This window comes from Heterodontus francisci, chromosome 5 (assembly GCF_036365525.1).
Source record: "Heterodontus francisci isolate sHetFra1 chromosome 5, sHetFra1.hap1, whole genome shotgun sequence".
Lineage (NCBI taxonomy): Eukaryota > Metazoa > Chordata > Chondrichthyes > Heterodontiformes > Heterodontidae > Heterodontus > Heterodontus francisci.
In genome coordinates this window covers 29,605,335-29,624,292 of record NC_090375.1, presented here as the reverse complement: position 1 = coordinate 29,624,292, position 18,958 = coordinate 29,605,335, and the positions used below count along the sequence as shown (strand labels likewise).

General features: G+C 43.6%; 1 protein-coding gene across 3 annotated transcripts in view; it reads left to right on the top strand.

Annotated features, from left to right (window-relative positions):
• Positions 1 to 18,958, top strand: part of ankrd12 (ankyrin repeat domain 12) — a 230,051-nt gene that overhangs the window by 124,802 nt on the left and 86,291 nt on the right. For all 3 annotated transcript variants that reach the window (XM_068031263.1, XM_068031264.1, XM_068031262.1), the window contains exon 3: positions 3,966 to 4,113. In XM_068031263.1, coding sequence (XP_067887364.1) covers positions 3,966 to 4,113 — 148 coding nt within the window. The remainder of the gene's footprint in view (positions 1 to 3,965; positions 4,114 to 18,958) is intronic.

The following is an 18,958-nucleotide window of genomic DNA, read 5'->3' as shown; positions in this document are numbered from 1 at the left end:
ATCCTTTCTAGGGGAAAATTTGTGTTTTATCTTACTAGTAACAATCCTGAGTTTAAACCCGGTCTTTACTAATTTGCCAGCCATTGGAAACTATTTTTCATTATTTACTTTCTCAAGTGCCAACATACTACGAAGCTCTGCCTTTGAGAGAACTGCCGCATTTGTGATTTTGTACTTCCAGGATACATGTGGCAGACAGCCAAGATGGAAATTATTGAGCTTTTCCTGGTAGCTGTAAGTCACCCATGTTTTGCAGCCATACAGCAAGGTGCTGAGAACACAGGCCTTATAAGCCATCAGCTTGGTGCTCTCCGTCACCTTGGTGTTATCCATGCACATTTCACAAGTCGGCCAAAGGTGGTAGCTGCTTTCCCTATGTGTGTATTGAGCTCTGCATTAAGGGGTAGATTGTCACCGTGGAGGCAGAGCTCCCAAGTGTGTTAGCACCAATCAAGGTGGTTTCAGTAGATTGGACACATCCACAGGATGGAAGACTGTCGCATGCCCAAGGACCTTCTGTATGGTGAGGTAACCAGGGCCAGATAACCACTTGGGCAACCAAAGTTCAGCTTCAAGGATGTTTACAAGTGTGACATGAAGGCCCTAAATGTCCACAATTGCACTTGGGAGTCACTAGCTGGCGAAAGAGGAAAATGGTGACACATCCTGTGGACTGGCGTGCGCTACCACAACCAGTGGCTACAGCAGCTTGGCAACAGCTGCCAACATCAAAAACAACAATTCACAGCGTCACTTGGCAGCTTCACATGTGGCACTTGTGGCAGAATCTTCCTCTCAAGGATTGGCTTTCACAGTCATCAGCAAAGGTGCATCAAGTGGAGACACCCCACCTAAATGGATTGTTGCTGCATGTCCATTATATTTCACAGATGGAAGGATGCCAACAACAGCAATTTTCTCTAAAGCTATCAAAATATTGAAAATCTCTGTTGGACCCGGGAAGGGCAAGAGGATAGTTTGTCTCATGGGAAAGGGCCACCATTGCAGGACTGATTTTTATTTGTAAGAGCTAAGTAAAAGTATTAATCTGTTCCTGAATAAATGAGCACCTTCCCTGTTCCAGTGAAAAAAGCACGTCTTTCTTTATGACTGTAACTTTTCATTCCTTGTATTCTAGTAAATCTTGGTTGTACACTTTCCATAGCTCTGATGACTTTTCCTTAATAGGCTGAGAATTGCAAGAAATATTTCCAGCTGTGGCTTCACAAATATGTTAAGAACATAGCAACATAGGAAATCAGAATAGGCCATTCGGCCAGTTGTGCCTGCTCCGCCATTCAAACAGATCATGGCTAATCATCTACCTCTGCACCATTTGTCCCCACTATCCCCATATCCTTTGATGTCTTTACTGTCCAGAAATCTTAACTATTTCTGTCTTGAACATGCTCGATGATTGAGCTTCCACAGCCCTCTGGGGTAGAGAATTCCAAAGATTCACCATCCTCTGAGTAAAGAAATTCCTCCTCATTTCAGTCTTAAATGATCTGCCCCTTATTTTGAGACTGTGTCCCCTATTTCTAGACCAGGATTGTCCAGAATCCGGCTTGTCAAATGTTTCCACCTGGCCTGCGGATGTAAACTGTACCCGGGTTGTAGCTCATCTTCGCCAGGGGTCCGACTGGAGATGAGAAATTTCCCATTGTCAGACCGGCTTTTAAAAAGATCGCTCAGTTTCACAGCTGACCACTGCTGACATTGGGAACAGCAGTTTCTGAACTTCAGACAGACTCTAGGTGGTCCGATTTTTTTTTTTTTTTTTGTATTTTAAAGGCCTGCCGGAAATCCCCGAATCTGTCCCAGGTTCAGAAACTATCGTTCCCGATATCAGCTGCTGTTAGCTGTGAAACTGATGCTTGATTTTTTTTTTAAAAAACTGACCAACAATCTGCTGAGTATTCCCACTCGCCGCAAATATCAGAGAGAGAGAAAGGTGGGGGGGGGAGAGCGGAGAGAGAAATGGAGCGAGAGGGGAAACGCATAGAGAGACAAGTGAGGAAAGAGAGTGGGAGAAAAGAGAAGGGGGAGGGAGAGATTGACAGGGGAACCTAGAGAGATGGGGGGCGGAAAGAGAAGAGGGGTAAAATAGAGGGGGGAACACAGAAGGAGAGAGAATGGGGGAACGCAGAAGGGGAGAGCGAGAGTGCGGGGGAACACAGAAGGAGACAGAACAAGAGAGATCGGGGGAACACAGAAGGAGACAGAGCGAGAGAGAGCGGGGGAACACCGAAGGCGAGAGCGAGAGATGGGGGGAAGAGAGTGAGAGGTAGGGGAACAGCAAGAGAGGTGGGGGAACGGAGAGAGAGGTGGGGGAAACAGATCAAGAGAGCGCAGGGAACGAAGAGAGGGAGAATGGGGCAGGACGAACACAGCAGGGGAACAACATGGGTGGTTGGGGGGTGGGGTGCTGTGGGGACACGGAGAGAGTGATCAAAATCACTCCTGACAAATGGACATCCATTGACTACATGTGCAAGCAAAAAAATCAATGTCCAATATAGTGAAGAGAAAGTAAGTCAATAAATTAGTCCTCTCATTTAAAGCTTCACAAAAATGTACATTTGTCATTGTTTTGATTAATAGTAAGATAAATGTTTAATGCCTTTATCTTTCCAAAATTCTCTCACCGGGCCCCTATGTCAGACAAAAATTGTAATGTGGCCCTCCACATGGTAAGGTTGGACAACCCTGCTCTAGACTCAACAGCCAGAGAAAACATCCTATCCACAACTACCCTGTCATGCCCTGTGAGAATTGCGTAAGTTGCAATGAGAACAAATGAGTACAAATTCGACATAACATGCTTGTTTTTGTATCGTTTCCAGGATCCTGTTTGCTCTTTTTTTCAACACTTGTCTTTAATCTTTCTCTTTTTTTAAACTCTTCCTGCCCTACTCTCTCATGTCAACGATATACTATGTTGTGTACTACAATAAGAATTTCAACAAAGCAGCAATTTGCATTTTTCTAATGTGCAAATTAATTACAGTGACACCTCTTGACAAAAATTGAGTGCTGCCACAGCAGTGGCACTGACTGTGCTGTCAGACTATTGAAACATTTTATGAAGTAAACCTTATCAAGTACCAAGTATTATCCTGGAGGAATCTCATAACAACTCTTGGGTTCATTAAGGACAAATCATAAGTGCAGGAAATCACCAGTCTAGAACAAGAGCTTTTTCCTGAAGAATCCCCTTTTTTTTTATAAAAAGGAATCCAAGCTATTGAAGGGTGGGGGCTGGTGGAAGATGTCTCTGCACAGGATCTCTAGATGTGGGTGTCCACATATCTAATATACTTGACTATAATACAGGTATCATTTTGTGACGAGACCATGCAGACTCCGAGCAGGAAATTTGTATTCCTGTTTGTTGCCAATTCCTAATCTGGCAGTGCAACAGTAGGAAACTGGTCTGCCTTACATAATGCGCAGGCAGAATCTTCAAGCCAATCCTGGCATTGTTAACAAAGGGTATCCTACAACTACATGCTGGCATTCAAATATCCTCTCCCAAGTAGGAAAGCGTCCATAGGAGGATTGGACTTAAAATTGACAGGACGGAAGCCGTAATTAAAGGTCTCCGTATCAGACAACTAGTGAAAAGCACTCCAGCCCAATTCAGAGGCCAGTAACAGAATTTGTAACCACTTCATGCAAAAGAGATAAAGACATTTGTCTCTTAATCCAACCTTCAACACAAAATAACTGTCTTAGAGTGTTTTCAAAGAGCTGATGAAGTTAAGTGGGAGAATTCGTTCACTTATAATGTAGAGTAATTTGAAGTAGTTAGGAATTTTAATTAGAATGAGAAATTCCCAGAGAGCAGTTTTTATCTTTCATATTATTTCTATCCCATCAAGTTTAAATTACCTTGGCGCTCGATGAACAAGGTTGTCATGTTTTGATATTTTGCCATTAATATCTTTATTTTATCTCTTTAGAATAAAGAGAAAGTTTCATCCTACAACAGGACACCTAAAATAGACCGCAGTGAACTGGAAAAAGAAGTGAAAGAGAAAGCTTCTATGAAACGTAAACTTCCTTTCACTGTTAGTCCATCTAGGAGTGAGCAGAGGGAATCAGACACAGGTAAATCCTTCCCTTTTGAACTATTTTAATGTTGTAATGTGATGATTTAAATTATTACACCTCATAATTTTTGTGCACTGTGATGAATAGAACAAACAACCAGTTGTGTTTGTTGACATTTAACTTTCAAGAATAAAAATGTAAAAACTGGAAGAGTGTTTAGTCCTTTTGGTCAGCCCCAAAGTTCGAAGAACAGTGTTTCACTATTTAAAATCCATCAAATGATTTTCCAGCCAAATGCATGACTGTCTCTCTCTTGCAATCTGATGTACACAGCCTTGATTGTCTTCTAAATAATGCCAGGTATTAGATGGAAAGGTCTTTACTGCACCTTTGCCAGTGACACATTGTCCTTTCTGTAAGATGGTGAGCAATTCTGCACCCAGTTATCCAGATGGTGACAAACTAATGACCTCTGTAGGCTCAGTATCACATCTGTGATTTTGTGTTCTATTCCATTTACTATCAAACCTAAGATCTTATGTACTACTTCATATTGTGCAAATGGTTCCAATGATCTGTTCACCAATATCTCCAAAATCCTTTTTTGTACTGTATTTTGCAGGCTAAAACAGTCAGTGTTTTTTTAAAAAGATGATATAGTAATTGAATACAATTTAACAAGATAGAGGACATTGCGATTATAGGCCATTGTAGATTTTCTGTGTATTGATATAAATCTGCAAGTTATGCCTACAAATAAACAAAATTTGCATTTGTAAGCACCTGCGACTATACTTGCATTTATATAACACGTTTAATTGTAGAAAAATGTCTCGAAGCACTCAACGAGGCATAATCAAAAAATATACCACCTTTAACGTGTCCTCAAGATGTCTCTTAGCATATCAGCATATGGAAAACTTCTGATTCCATGATAATTTGGCTGTTCAACAGGCAACTAAATGGGACTCACTTAACAATAAATGAATATTTAAAGAATTGGTCTATTTTCACCTTTTTTGTTTCAAGTTCTGTTCAGCATTCCTAAAAGCATATGAGACCCAATTGAGAAGTTACTAATATGACAGCAGTAAAGCATTTGTTTGCAATTTTTTTCAGGCAGGCCCCAAAAGAAAGAACTTTGTAACTGCTGAGGTAGCCATTAGCTATAATTACTTTTAAGGTTGGCACAACAATTGCAACATAATACTTGGAAGTTTATCAAAGTGCAGTTCTACCAACATAAAAAACTTACTGCAAAAAAATTATCTTAATCTTGTTTAATAATTACAAGAAAAACACAACTGAAAGCAAAATGTTAACTTCATGAACAATCATTGATTTTCAGCAGTCACTTCCTCACATCATATTGCTTTCACTCTAGTTATTTTAGTAGCAAATTCGACTGACGTTTTCATTGCCAACTATTTCATGCCTGTAATTTAATAGTGCTCTTAACAGACTTCAAAATCCAGTAATGTATCCTGTTTGATATTTCAGTCTGGGAGAGACATAATGCATAACCCAACATAGTATACACTGAACCCTGGTTGAGAAAGATTAATGGTAATGTGCAACCTAAACTGTAATGTATAGAAAGCTGGGAGTTTTTATAATGTGCATATTGATGTATATAATCCCTGTCTTAGATTTATAATTAAAAGATTAGCATCCATATGGCAAAAATGACCATAGTATGCGGGGAAATGTGTGCCTTGCCTAAGGACGCGAATCAAGGTGATTGGTTCAAATGGCCCATTCAGTTTTTTTTTTAAACTCATAGATTTATGAAACTAGTTTTACACTAGCCAATGAACAACTTGAAAACACCACAAAGCAACCAGTGAACTTGCTGTCACTTATTTCCTAGATTGTTTTGACCATTCATGTTGGTTCCTACTTTATTAGATAAGCCATGGAAGTAATTTCAACATAAAAATATTTTAACACAAAAATTGTTAAAGTTATCCATGATGTGCTAGAAATGTCTTCATTATGCACCTCGCCAACAAAATTATGCAACCACACAGAAATGCCCCTCTGTAAGGGGCTTAGGTATGCCTTCTGGACTATTTCATAGAATCATAGAGCAGCTTAGCACAGAAGGCCATTCAAACTATCGAGTTTGCACAGCTCTTTCAAAGAACAATCCAGTTAGCCCCACTACCCTGCTCTTTCCCCATATTCCTGCAATTTTTTCTCTTTCAAGTATTTATCCAATTCCATTTTGAAGGCTATAGTTGGATTTGTATCCACCATCATATCCGGTAGTGCATTCAAAATCCTAACAACTCGTTGCGTATAAGAGCTTTTCATCATGTCACCTCCTGGTTCTTTTGCCAATTAACTTTTAAATCTGTGCTTCCTGGTTATCGACCCTTCAGCCATTGGAAATCATTTCTCTTTATTTACTCTGTCTAAACACTTTTGATTTTTTAAACATCTCAGTCAAATCTCCTTTTAGTCTTCTCTGCTTGAAGGAGAACAACCCCAGCTTCTCCTGTTAACTGTAATCTTTCATCCCTGATCTAGTAAATTGTTTCTGTATACCCTTCAAAGCCTTCATGTCCTTCCTAAAATGGTGCCCAGAATTGGTAACTATGCTCCAGCTGGGGCTGAACTAGTGTTTTTATATAGGTTTAGCACAACTTCCTGACCTTTGTACTATGTGCCTCCTCTTATAAAGCCCAGGATCCCATATACTTTAACTGCTTCGTTAATTTGCTCTGCCAGCAATCAAAGATTTGTGCACAAAAGCCCCTCCACCCCCACTCTCTCGCTTCTTGCACCCACTTAAAATTGTAACTTTTAGCATGCATTATCTCACCTCATCCTACTAAAATGTATTACCTCTCACTTTCCTGCATTAAGTTCACCCATTCCACCTGCCAGTTCATGTTCTCTTGAAGTCTGTTACCATTTCCCTCACTGTTTACTACCCAAATTTTGTGTTGCCTGTAAATTTTGAAATTGTGCCCTTACCCCCAGTCCAAATCTTTATATTAAAAACATTAGTCCTCCTTGAGGAGCTCCGCTGTATAGCTTGCTCCAGTCAGATAAACAGCCATTCACAACAGTCTGTTTTCTATCCCTTAGCCAATTTTATATCCATGCTGCTACTGTCCCTTCTGTCGTATGAACTTCAGTTTTGCTAACCAGCCTAATACATGGTACTTTATACGGACTTTTAAAAGGTGTTTGATACCCAACAGCAACTGCACTACTCTCATCTGTTCGCCTCATCAAAAAATTCAGTCAAGTTAATAAAACACTATTTGCCCTTAACAAAAACAGAAAGTGCTGGAAATACTCAGCAGGTCAGGTAGCATCTGTGCAGAGAGAAGCAGAGTTACCGTTTCAGGTCTGTGACCTTTCATCAGAACTAGCAAAGGTTAGAAATGTAATAGCTTTTAAACAAGTGAAGTGTGGTTGAGCGGGGGGGTGGTAAGAGAACAAAAGGGAAAGTATTTGATCGGGCAGAGGGCAGGAATAGATTAAATGACAAACCTGTCATAGGACAAAAGCAAAGGAGTGCAAGACAAAGCATTAGTCCAGAGAGAGTACTAATGGCAGTATAATGAGTAGCTCTGTCCAAAAGCACAACATGAAAACAAAGTTTAAGGCAGGCACATGATTAAAAGTGAGTTGAAATGGCAAGCAACTGGAAGCTCAGGGTTGTGCTCCTCCCCACCAGCCTTCACATCCAAGGGATCATCCTCTGCCATTTCCGCCATCTCCATTGTGATGCCACCACCAGACACATCTTCCCTTCCCCTCCCCTGTCAGCATTCCGAAGGGATTGCTCCCTCTGCGACAGCCTGGTCCACTCCTCCATTGCCCCCCACACCTCGTCTCCATTCCACAGCAATCGCCGGAGGTGTAATACCTGCCCTTTTACCTCCTTTCTCACCACCCAAGGCCCCAAATACTCCTTCCAGGTGAAGTAGCGATTTAAATTTTTAGAACATTACAGCGCAGTACAGGCCCTTCGGCCCTCGATGTTGCGCCGACCTGTGAAACCATCTGACCTACACTATTCCATTTTCATCCATATGTCTATCCAATGTCCACTTAAATGCCCTTAAAGTTGGCGAATCTACTACTGCTGCAGGCAGGGCGTTCCACGCCCTTACTACTCTCTGAGTAAAGAAACTACCTCTCACATCTGTCCTATATCTATCACCCCTCAACTTGAAGCTATGTCCCTTCGTGTTTGCCATCACCATCCGAGGAAAAAGACGCTCACTATCCACCCTATCTAACCCTCTGATTATCTTATATGTCTCTATTAAGTCACCTCTCCTCCTCCTTCTCTCCAACGAAAACAACCTCAAGTCCCTCAGCCTTTCCTCGTAAGACCTTCCCTCCATACCAGGCAACATCCTAGTAAATCTCCTCTGCACCCTTTCCATAGCTTCCGTATCCTTCCTATAATGCGGTGACCAGAACTGCACGCAATACTCCAGGTGCGGTCTCACCAGAGTTTTGTACAGCTGCAGCATGACCTCGTGGCTCCGAAACTCGACCCCCCTACTAATAAAAGCTAACACACCATATGCCTTCTTAACAGCCCTATTAACCTGGTTAGCAACCTTCAGGGATTTATGCACCTGGACACCAAGATCTCTCTGTTCATCTACACTACCAAGAATCTTCCCATTAGCCCAGTACTCTGCATTCCTGTTACTCCTTCCAAAGTGAATCACCTCACACTTTTCCGCATTAAACTCCATTTGCCATCTCTCAGCCCAGCTCTGCAGCCTATCTATGTCCCTCTGTACCCTACAACATCCTTCGGCACTATCCACAACTCCACCGACCTTAGTGTCATCTGCAAATTTACTAACCCACCCTTCTACACCCTCTTCCAGGTCATTTATAAAAATGACAAAGAGCAGTGGCCCCAAAACAGATCCTTGCGGTACACCACTAGTAACTAAACTCCAGGATGAACATTTGCCATCAACCACCACCCTCTGTCTTCTTTCAGCTAGCCAATTTCTGATCCAAAGCTCTAAATCACCTTCAACCCCATACTTCCGTATTTTATGCAATAGCCTACCGTGGGGAACCTTATCAAACGCCTTACTTAAATCCATATACACCACATCCACTGCTTTACCCTCATCCACCTGTTTGGTCACCTTCTCGAAAAACTCAATAAGGTTTGTGAGGCACGACCTACCCGTCACAAAACCGTGCTGACTATCGCTAATGAACTTATTCTTTTCAAGATGATTATAAATCCTGTCTCTTATAACCTTTTCCAACATTTTACCCACAACCGAAGTAAGGCTCACAGGTCTATAATTACCAGGGCTGTCTCTACTCCCCTTCTTGAACAAGGGGACAACATTTGCTATCCTCCAGTCTTCCAGCACTATTCCTGTCGACAATGACGACATAAAGATCAAGGACAAAGGCTCTGCAATCTCCTCCCTAGCTTCCCAGAGAATCCTAGGATAAATCCCATCTGGCCCAGGGGACTTATCTATTTTCACACTTTCCAAAATTGCTAACACCTCCTCCTTGTGAACCTCAATCCCATCTATCCTCGTAGCCTGAATCTCAGTATTCTCAACAACATTTTCTTTCTCTACTGTAAATACTGACGCAAAATATTCATTTAACACTTACCCTACCTCCTCTGATTCCACACACAACTTCCCACTACTATCCTTGATTGGCCCTAATCTAACTCTAGTCATTCTTTTATTCCTGATATACCTATAGAAAGCCTTAGGGTTTTCCCTGATCCGATCCACCAATGACTTCTCGTGTCCTCTCCTTGCTCTTCTTAGCTCTCCCTTTAGATCCTTCCTGGCTAGCTTGTAGCTCTCAAGCGCCCTAACTGAGCCTTCACGTCTCATCCTAACATAAACCTCCTTCTTCCTCTTGACAAGCGCTTCAACTTCTTTAGTAAACCACGGCTCCCTCGCACGACAACTTCCTCCCTGCCTGACAGGTACATACTTATCAAGGACACGCAGTAGCTGCTCCTTGAATAAGCTCCACATTTCGATTGTTCCCATCCCCTGCAGTTTCCTTCCCCATCCTACGCATCCTAAATCTTGCCTAATCGCATCATAATTTCCTTTCCCCCAGCTATAATTCTTGCCCTGCGGTATATACCTGTCCCTGCCCATCGCTAAGGTAAACCTAACCGAATTGTGATCACTATCACCAAAGTACTCACCTACATCTAAATCTAACACCTGGCCGGGTTCATTTCCCAGTACCAAATCCAATGTGGCATCGCCCCTGGTTGGCCTGTCCACATACTGTGTCAGAAAACCCTCCTGCACACACTGGACAAAAACTGACCCATCTAAAGTACTCGAACTATAGTATTTCCAGTCAATATTTGGAAAGTTAAAGTCCCCCATAACAACTACCCTGTTACTCTCACCCCTGTCGAGAATCATCTTCGCTATCCTTTCCTCTACATCTCTGGAACTATTCGGAGGTCTATAAAAGACTCCCAACAGGGTAACCTCACCTCTCCTGTTTCTAACCTCAGCCCATACTACCTCAGTAGACGAGTCCTCAAACGTCCTTTCTGTCGCTGTAATACTCTCCTTGATTAACAATGCCACACCCCCCCCTCTTTTACCATCTTCTCTGTTCTTACTGAAACATCTAAATCCCGGAATCTGCAACATCCATTCCTGCCCCTGCTCTACCCATGTCTCCGAAATGGCCACTACATCGAGATCCTAGGTACCAACCCATGCTGCAAGCTCACCCACCTTATTCCGGATGCTCCTGGCGTTGAAATAGACACACTTTAAACCAGGTTCTTGCTTGCCAGTGCCCTCTTGCGTCCTTGTAACCATATCCCTGACCTCACTACTCTCAACATCCTGTACACTGGCACTACAATTTAGGTTCCCATTCCCCCGCTGAATTAGTTTAAACCCCCCCGAAGAGCACTAGCAAACCTCCCCCCCAGGATATTGGTACCCCTCTGGTTCAGGTGAAGACCATCCTGTTTGTAGAGGTCCCACCTACCCCAGAAAGAGCCCCAATTATCCAGGAAACCAAAACCCTCCCTCCTGCACCATCCCTGCAGCCATGTGTTCAACTCCTCTCTCTCCCTATTCCTCGCTTCGCTATCACGTGGCACGGGCAACAACCCAGAGATAACAACTCTGTTTGTTCTCGCTCTAAGCTTCCACCCTAGCTCCCTGAATTTCTGTCTTAAATCCCCATCTCTCTTCCTACCTATGTCGTTGGTGCCTATGTGGACCACGACTTGGGGCTGCTCCCCCTCCCCATTAAGGATCCCAAAAACACGATCCGAGACATCACGAACCCTGGCACCTGGGAGGCAACATACCAACCGTGAGTCTCTCTCGTTCCCACAGAACCTCCTATCTGTTCCCCTAACTATGGAGTCCCCAATGACTAATGTTCTGCTCCTCTTCCCCCTTCCCTTCTGAGCAACAGGGACAGACTCTGTGCCAGATATCTGTACCCCATTGCTTACCCCTGGTAAGTCGTCCCCCACAACAGTATCCAAAACGGTATACCTGTTGTTGAGGGAAACGGCCACAGGGGATCCCTGCACTGCCTGCTGGTTCCCTCTCCTTCCCCTGACGGTAACCCATCTACCTACTTCTTTTACCTGAGGTGTGACTACCTCCCCATAACTCCTCTCAATAACCTCCTCCGCCTCCCGAATGATCCGAAGTTCCTCCAGCTCCAGTTCCCTAACGCGGTTCTCGAGGAGCTGGAGTTGGGTGCACTTCCCACAGATGCAGTCAGCAGGGACACTCTTGGCGACCCTTACCTCCCACATTCTGCAGGAGGAACATACAACTGCCTTAACCTCCATTCCCACTATTCCAAATTCCCAACAAATCTACTGAAAAACCAAAAAAACAAAAAGTCAAAACTTGTTAGGTTAGCAATCCAACGGACAGAACTTCCTTAATAAAAAGCTTACCTTATCACCACACCAGAGTCCTTTTTTTTGGTTAGAGGAGGAGGGTGGGTGGGAGACACTACACGTGTAGTGTCTCAGGTACAGCCACCACACAAATATATACCTTTTTCCTTACCCAGCAGTCCCCTGGTCCTCCGAAAACAAAAGGGAATTCACTTTTAAACTTGCGCTGAAATTGACTTCACAGCTGTGAGCCCGTTCACGCACCTCCGTTGCTATCCAAGCTGCAGTCACCGAAAGCTGAAATTGACTTCACAGCTGTAAGCCCGTTCACGCACCTCCGTTGCTATCCAAGCTGCAGTCACCGAAACTAAACTTCCTTCAATTTAGTATACTGTATTCACTGCTGACAATGCAGTCACCGCTACATTGGGGAGACTAAACGCAGATTCGGTGACCGCTTTGTGGAACACCTTGGCTCAGTCCGAAAGCATGACCCTGAGCTTCCAGTTGCTGGCCATTTCAACTCACTACCCCGCTCCCTTGCCCACATTTCTGTCCTTGGCTTGCTGCAGTGTTCCAGTCAATGCATCAATGCAAGCTCGAGGAGCTGCACCTCATCTTTCGATTAGGCACTCTTACAGCCTTCCGGACTCAACATTGAGTTAAACAATTTCAGAGCGTGCCTGGCCTTTTTTATTTTATTTTTTAACCATGTTCCTGCCTTAAACTTGGTTTTTATGTTGTGATTTTGGACAGAGCTGCTCATTATTCTGCCATTAACACTCTCTCTGCACTACCTTTCACCACAACCATTAGCACTCCCTTTGCCTTTGTCCCATGACATCCTTGTCATTTAATCTCTCCTGTCCTGTGCCCTATCACACACCTTCCCTTTTGTTCTTTTCCCCACCAACACCACCGCCCCCACCCCCACCACTTGCTTAAAACCTGTTACATTTGTCATGCAGGCCCCCACCTGCCAAGCATGAGGTACATTAATTTTGTCATGAACATTGATTTGAAAACTGTTACTAGAGTGAAGAAAGAACTTGTTTTTTAAAAAAAAACCACAGTGGACCCCTGGCTGGAAAGACATTTTTGCATATTAACAGACACTGTTTGAAAGAACAAGACAATCCACAAAGCCAGAAGTGGTTATACCTATCGGTCACGTTACTACCCTGCTGGCCAACTTGGGGAGTTTTAAATTGTGGAGACAATGTTTGAAATGGCACAAAGCTCCTTGCTCCTAGACTGAGGAAGACCTCCTGCCTATCTGCCTGCTCCCATCTCTTTCTCACAGAACTCCAAAAACCCACCAAAGACACATGAACCCCAAGAGAGAAAAGTCTCCTACAGCGAACAAAGTTTAAGAAGAATACTGGGCCCGAACGAAAAGAAAGATCTACCGACCAGCAAGGACTCTACAGTGAGCTTGAAGACCCATGACAAAAACTCTTTAGATATTGCCTCAAACTTTTCCACTTTATTTCTTCTCTTTTCCGTCCCTTTCTGCATGTATCGAGTATGCATGCTAGCATGGGCACGTCGTGTATCTGTAGGCGTTAACCGAATTTGAATTTAAGTTTAATAAAATTTTGCTTTTCTTTAAACCTAAGAAAGCCTGTTTGTGCCGGTTTCTTTGCCTTATAGTTGGAAAGTGGTGAACAAGGATTCACCAAGAGGGAGCTAACAACACGGTGTATTTAAAATTAAACCCTGTTACAGCAAGACCAGGTGAAGGCTGAAAGGGAACCCTAGACCTCTTTCTTACCTGGTCGTAACACATTTCAAACCACTGCCAGTTCTGATGAAAGGTCACAGACCTGAACCGTTAACTCTGCTTCTCTCTCCACAGATGCTGCCCGACCTGCTGAGTATTTCCAGCACTTTGTTTATTATTTCAGATTTCCAGCATCTGCAGTATTTTGCTTTTATTTTCCCTTAAATCCATGCTAGCCTTTGTTAGTCTATCCTTGTTCAAGTGGCTGGTAATTTTCTCCCAAATTATTGTCCACCACCAACATTAAATTAAAATAGGAACAAGAAATGCTGGAAATACTCAGCAGGTCTGGCAGCATCTGTGGAGAGAGAAGCAGAGTTAACGTTTCAGGTCAGTGACCCTTCATCAGAACTGGCAGAGCCAGAAATGCAATAGGTTTTAAGCAAGTAAAGCGGGGGTGGGGCAGGAGATAACAAACGAGAAGGTGTTGATAGGACAAGGTCACAGAGAATAACTGACCAGAAGGTTGGGTGGCGCAGTGGTTAGCACCGCAGCCTCTCAGCTCCAGCGACCCGGGTTCAATTCTGGGTACTGCCTGTGGGGAGTTTGCAAGTTCTCCCTGTGCCTGCGTGGGTTTTCTCCGGGTGCTCCGGTTTCCTCCCACAAGCCAAAAGACTTGCAGGTTGACAGGTAAATTGGCCCTTATAAATTGCCCCTAGTATAGGTAGGTGGTAGGGAAATATAGGGACAGGTGGGGATGCAGTAGGAATATGGGATTAGTGTAGGATTAGTATAAATGGGTGGTTGATGGTCGGCACAGACTCGGGCCGAAGGGCCTGTTTCAGTGCTGTATCTCTAAAACTAAAACTAAAATGGAGCAAAGGCAAACAGTATGTTAATGGTGTGCTGAAAGACAAAGCATTGGTATAGAGAGGGTGTCAATTGACAGAAAACTGAACAACCTGGCCCCAAGCACAAACATGAAAAAAGTAGTGGATAGGTACAGTAGAAACAAACTAAAATAAAATAAACACATGAAAAAAAAATAACTAAAAATAAAAAGGGGGGGCTCATCATGCTCAGAAGTTATTGAATTCAATGTTCAGTCCAGCAGGCTGTAGCATGCCCAATCGGTAGATGAGATGCTGTTCCTCGAACTTGATCACTGGAACACTGCAGAAATTCCAGGACAGAGATGTCAGCATGAGAGCAGGGGTGGGGGGTGTTGAAATGGCCAGCAACCGGATGCTCGGGGTCATGCTTTTGGACTGAGCAGAGGTATTCCGCAAAGCAGTCACCCAGTCTGCATTTGCTGTCCCCAATGTAGAGGAGACCACATTGTGAGAAGCAAATACAGTATACTAAATTGAAAGAAGTACAAGTAAAGCGCTGCTTCACCTGAAAGGAGTGTTTGGGGCCTTGGATAGTGAGGAGAGAGGAGGTAAATGGGCAGCTATTACACCTCCTGCGATTACAAGGGAAGGTGCTGTGGGAAGGGGGCGAGGTGGTGGGGGTAATGGAGGAGTAGACCTGAGTGTCGCGGAGGGAACGATCCCTTCGGAATGCTGACGGGAGGGGGAAGATGTGTTTGGTAGTGGCATCACGCTGGAGGCGGCGGAAATGGCGGACCATGATCCTTTGGATGTTGGAGGCTGGTAGGGTAGAAAGTGAGGACAAGGGGGAACCCTGTCGCGGATCTGGAAGGGAGGGGAAGGAGTGAGGGTAGAGGGAGGGGAAGGAGTGAGGGAAATGGGCTGGACACAGTTGAGGGCCCTGTCAACCACAGTGGGGGGGGGGGGAATCCTCGGTTGAGGAAAAAGGAAGACTTATCAGAAGCGCTGTCATGGAAGGTTGCATCATCAGAGCAGATGCGCGGAGACTGAGAAACTGGGAGAACGGATTGGTGTGTTTACAGGAAGGCAGGGTGTGGAGAAGTGTAGTCGAGGTAGCTGTGGGAGTCAGTGGGCTTATAATGAATATTAGACAGCCTATCCCCAGAGACGGAGACAGAGAAGTTGAGGAAGGGAAGGGAAGTGTCGGAGATGGACCATGTAAAGGTGAGGGAAAGGTGGAAATCAATTTAATTGAAAATTGCATGTTGGCGAGCACAGAAGCCTAAACTGGCAGTACATTTGCCCAGCTATTTTCTCCCTCCAAATGACGTTTTCTTCTAGCATCAAGCTCCTGATTTTGTGCTGTCTCCTGTCCTGCGCTCCAATTCCTTTCAAGCCGCTATACTTAATCTGGCTCCAGTAGATCCTCTATCTTAAGTGGGAAAGTGAAGTTGAGGTAGAAGATCAACCATGATCTATTCGCAGTATGTATTGATATAGATGAAGGAGTTAAATGTAATATATCCAAGTTTGCAGACGACACAAAGCTGGGTGGGAGTGTGAGCGGTGAGGAGGATGCAGAGAAGCTCAAGTGTGATTTGGACAGGTTGAGTGGGCGGGCAAATACATGACAGATGTAGTATAATGTGGATAAATGTGAGGTTATCCACTTTGATGGCAAAAACAGAAAGGCAGATTATTATCTGAACGACGATAGATTGGGAAAGGGGGAGGTGCAGCGAGACCTGGGTGTCCTTGTGCACCAGTCACTGAAAGTAAGCACACGGGTAGAGCAGGCAGTTAAGAAGGCAAATGGTATGTTGGCCTTAATAGCGAGAGGATTCGAGTACAAGAGCAAGGATGTCTTGCTGCAATTATACAAGGCGTTGGTGAGACCACATCTGGAGTATTGTGTGCAGTTTTGGTCTCCTTATCTGAGGAAGGATGTTCTTGCTATGGAGGGAGTGCAGCGAAGGTTCACCAAACTGATTCCTGGGATGGCAGGACTGACGTACGAAGAGAGATTAGGTCGATTAGGCTTGTATTTGCCCGAGTTTAGAAGAATGAGAGGGGATCTCATAGAAACCTACGAAATTCTAACAGGACTGGACAGACTAGATGCAGGAAGGATGTTCCTGATGGCGGTGGAGTCCAGGATGAGGGGTCACAATCTAAGGATAAGGGGTAAGCCATTTAGGACTGAGATGAGGAGGGATTTCTTCACCCAGAGAGTGGTGAACCTGTGGACTTCTCTACCACAGAAAGCAGTTGAGGCCAAATCATTAAATATATTCATGAAAGAGTTAGATATAGTTCTTAAGGCTAAAGGAATCAAGGGATACAGGGAGAAAGCGGGAACTGAGTTTGGACAGTCAGCCATGATTATAGTGAATGACGGTGCAGGCTCGAAGGGCCAAATGGCCTACTCCTATTTTCTGTATTCCTATGATCTTAATGAATGGCCAAATAAGCTCAAGGGGCTGTATAGCTCACTAGTCCTGTTTCATATTTCTTAATATATGCTGCCCGCCATCTTTCTGCATCCCTTGAGCTTCATAAAAGCTAAAATTAAGTATAGCAGTAAAGCAACTTGCATAAGAGGCATAAAGTGAAAAGCGGTATAAATACTTGAAAGAAAGCAAAGAAAGGTTGGAGGAAAATTATGAATTGTAGGCAACAACAGAACATGATGTACAATAGACATCTAGAAAGAGACAGAGTGGGGAAAAACGGACAGAGTAGAGAGAATGAGGAAGTGTGGGACACCATTACAGGAAGACTGAGATGCTTTTTATTTTTGGCTGAGAGTAAACCTACAAGAGGAACTATCGGAGAACAATCACCAGATGCAATGACATTCCACTCGGATGGACCTTCTGGGATATTCAGTCTCCTATGCACATTGTGAGAAGAGCAAGTTTAGCATAGTGCAACAGCTGGCAATCCCATACACTGTTTCCTCCAGCAGTTGATTACGTGCTGATTTGCATCAAACGGTACTTGCTGATTACCCTGCCTCAGCCTGCTGCATTTCTCTCATTCAGTTGCCCACTAAAATAAATGACTTGCACAATGGCTCCCCAAATATGGACCAGGAAGTTACCATATTCAATCCCAGCCTGCGCAGAGTTATGTAAACTTTAACTGGAGAATAGTACATGTGCTATAGTTGACCTCAATAGCACTGGGTTAGGAAGGGGAAAAATTGACTCTGACTTCAGCTCTTGCTATACAATAATCCCTGGTAAAGTGCGCATGTGGGATCCTTAGCTTTTTAAATAGAAGCATAGAGTACAAAAGCAAAACTTTTTAAAAACTACTGAACTTTTATAAATCACTAGTTAGGCCTCAGCTGGAGTATTGTGTCCAATTCTGAAGGTTTTGAATAGGGTGAGGAAATTTACCAGAATAGTAGTAGCAGCAGCTATGCGGAGAAATTATTCAGCTGGATTGAAAACTAGTCTGGCAATAGAAGAAAAGCACACAGTGATCAACAGGTTTTGTCTTGTGATAATAACTGTCTGTCCTAAATTCTTTGCAAAGTTGTTAATAAATGTTACTGAAACTACATGGGCAAATAAAGGGACCAGGACATATCTCGTCTTGAAATGCTTGTTAGACACTGAGTGCACAAAGTGCAAAGAGATGTTCAGTTCTAATAATCACCCCACTGGCTCAAATTCCTATTCATCCATTTAAGAAGAAATGGTAATTATAAGAATGAACATAGCCGTGGATGATCAGTAGCCCATGGGTGACTGGTTCTTTTATTGCTGGACCGTGGACTTGATCCAATTTTTCTAGAAGAATCGTCTTTGGGATGTACCATATTAACTTGCCTACATGCAGGACTTTGTAAAGTCGAAGTTTATTTTAAGTTGGGGTGTAGCCTGTATGCTTGGAGGAGCACTCAAGTTTGGAATAGAGCCAGTATGTAGAGACCACCAATATTATATGTTTGAGTTGCTTAGATGTTGTGAAATTTTCCTTAGCTATCTGCTGGGGGAGTTGAGAAATTTTTGTGTAGCCCTTATCTACCTGTCTTTCCAGGAGTTTTAGATGAGCAAGTTTAGAGGGTCTAAGATTGGGGGGGGCCAGCCACGAGTGCTTTGGAATAGTCTAGTCCAGAAGCGATCAAAAGTATACATATGGATTTCAGCTGGCATAGAGTTGGGTGACATAACCACGGTTGAAGTAGGCGGTTGTGATGGTGAAGCTATGGGTTGGAAGCTCATGGTCAAATAGGACACCAAGACTGCGAATATTCTGGTTCAGCTCCAGAGCAAGACATTTGGATAGCATGAAGGGGGGGTAAGTCTTAGCGATAAATTTAGAGTTTTATCATCTTGGAAAGGTTATCTGAGAGTCCCTCAAGGAACATACTGTGCTCTGTGGGAAAGAGCAGTCTGTGTGGATTGAATTGCCTTTCATGTTGATTGTCTTGTGTTCTTGATG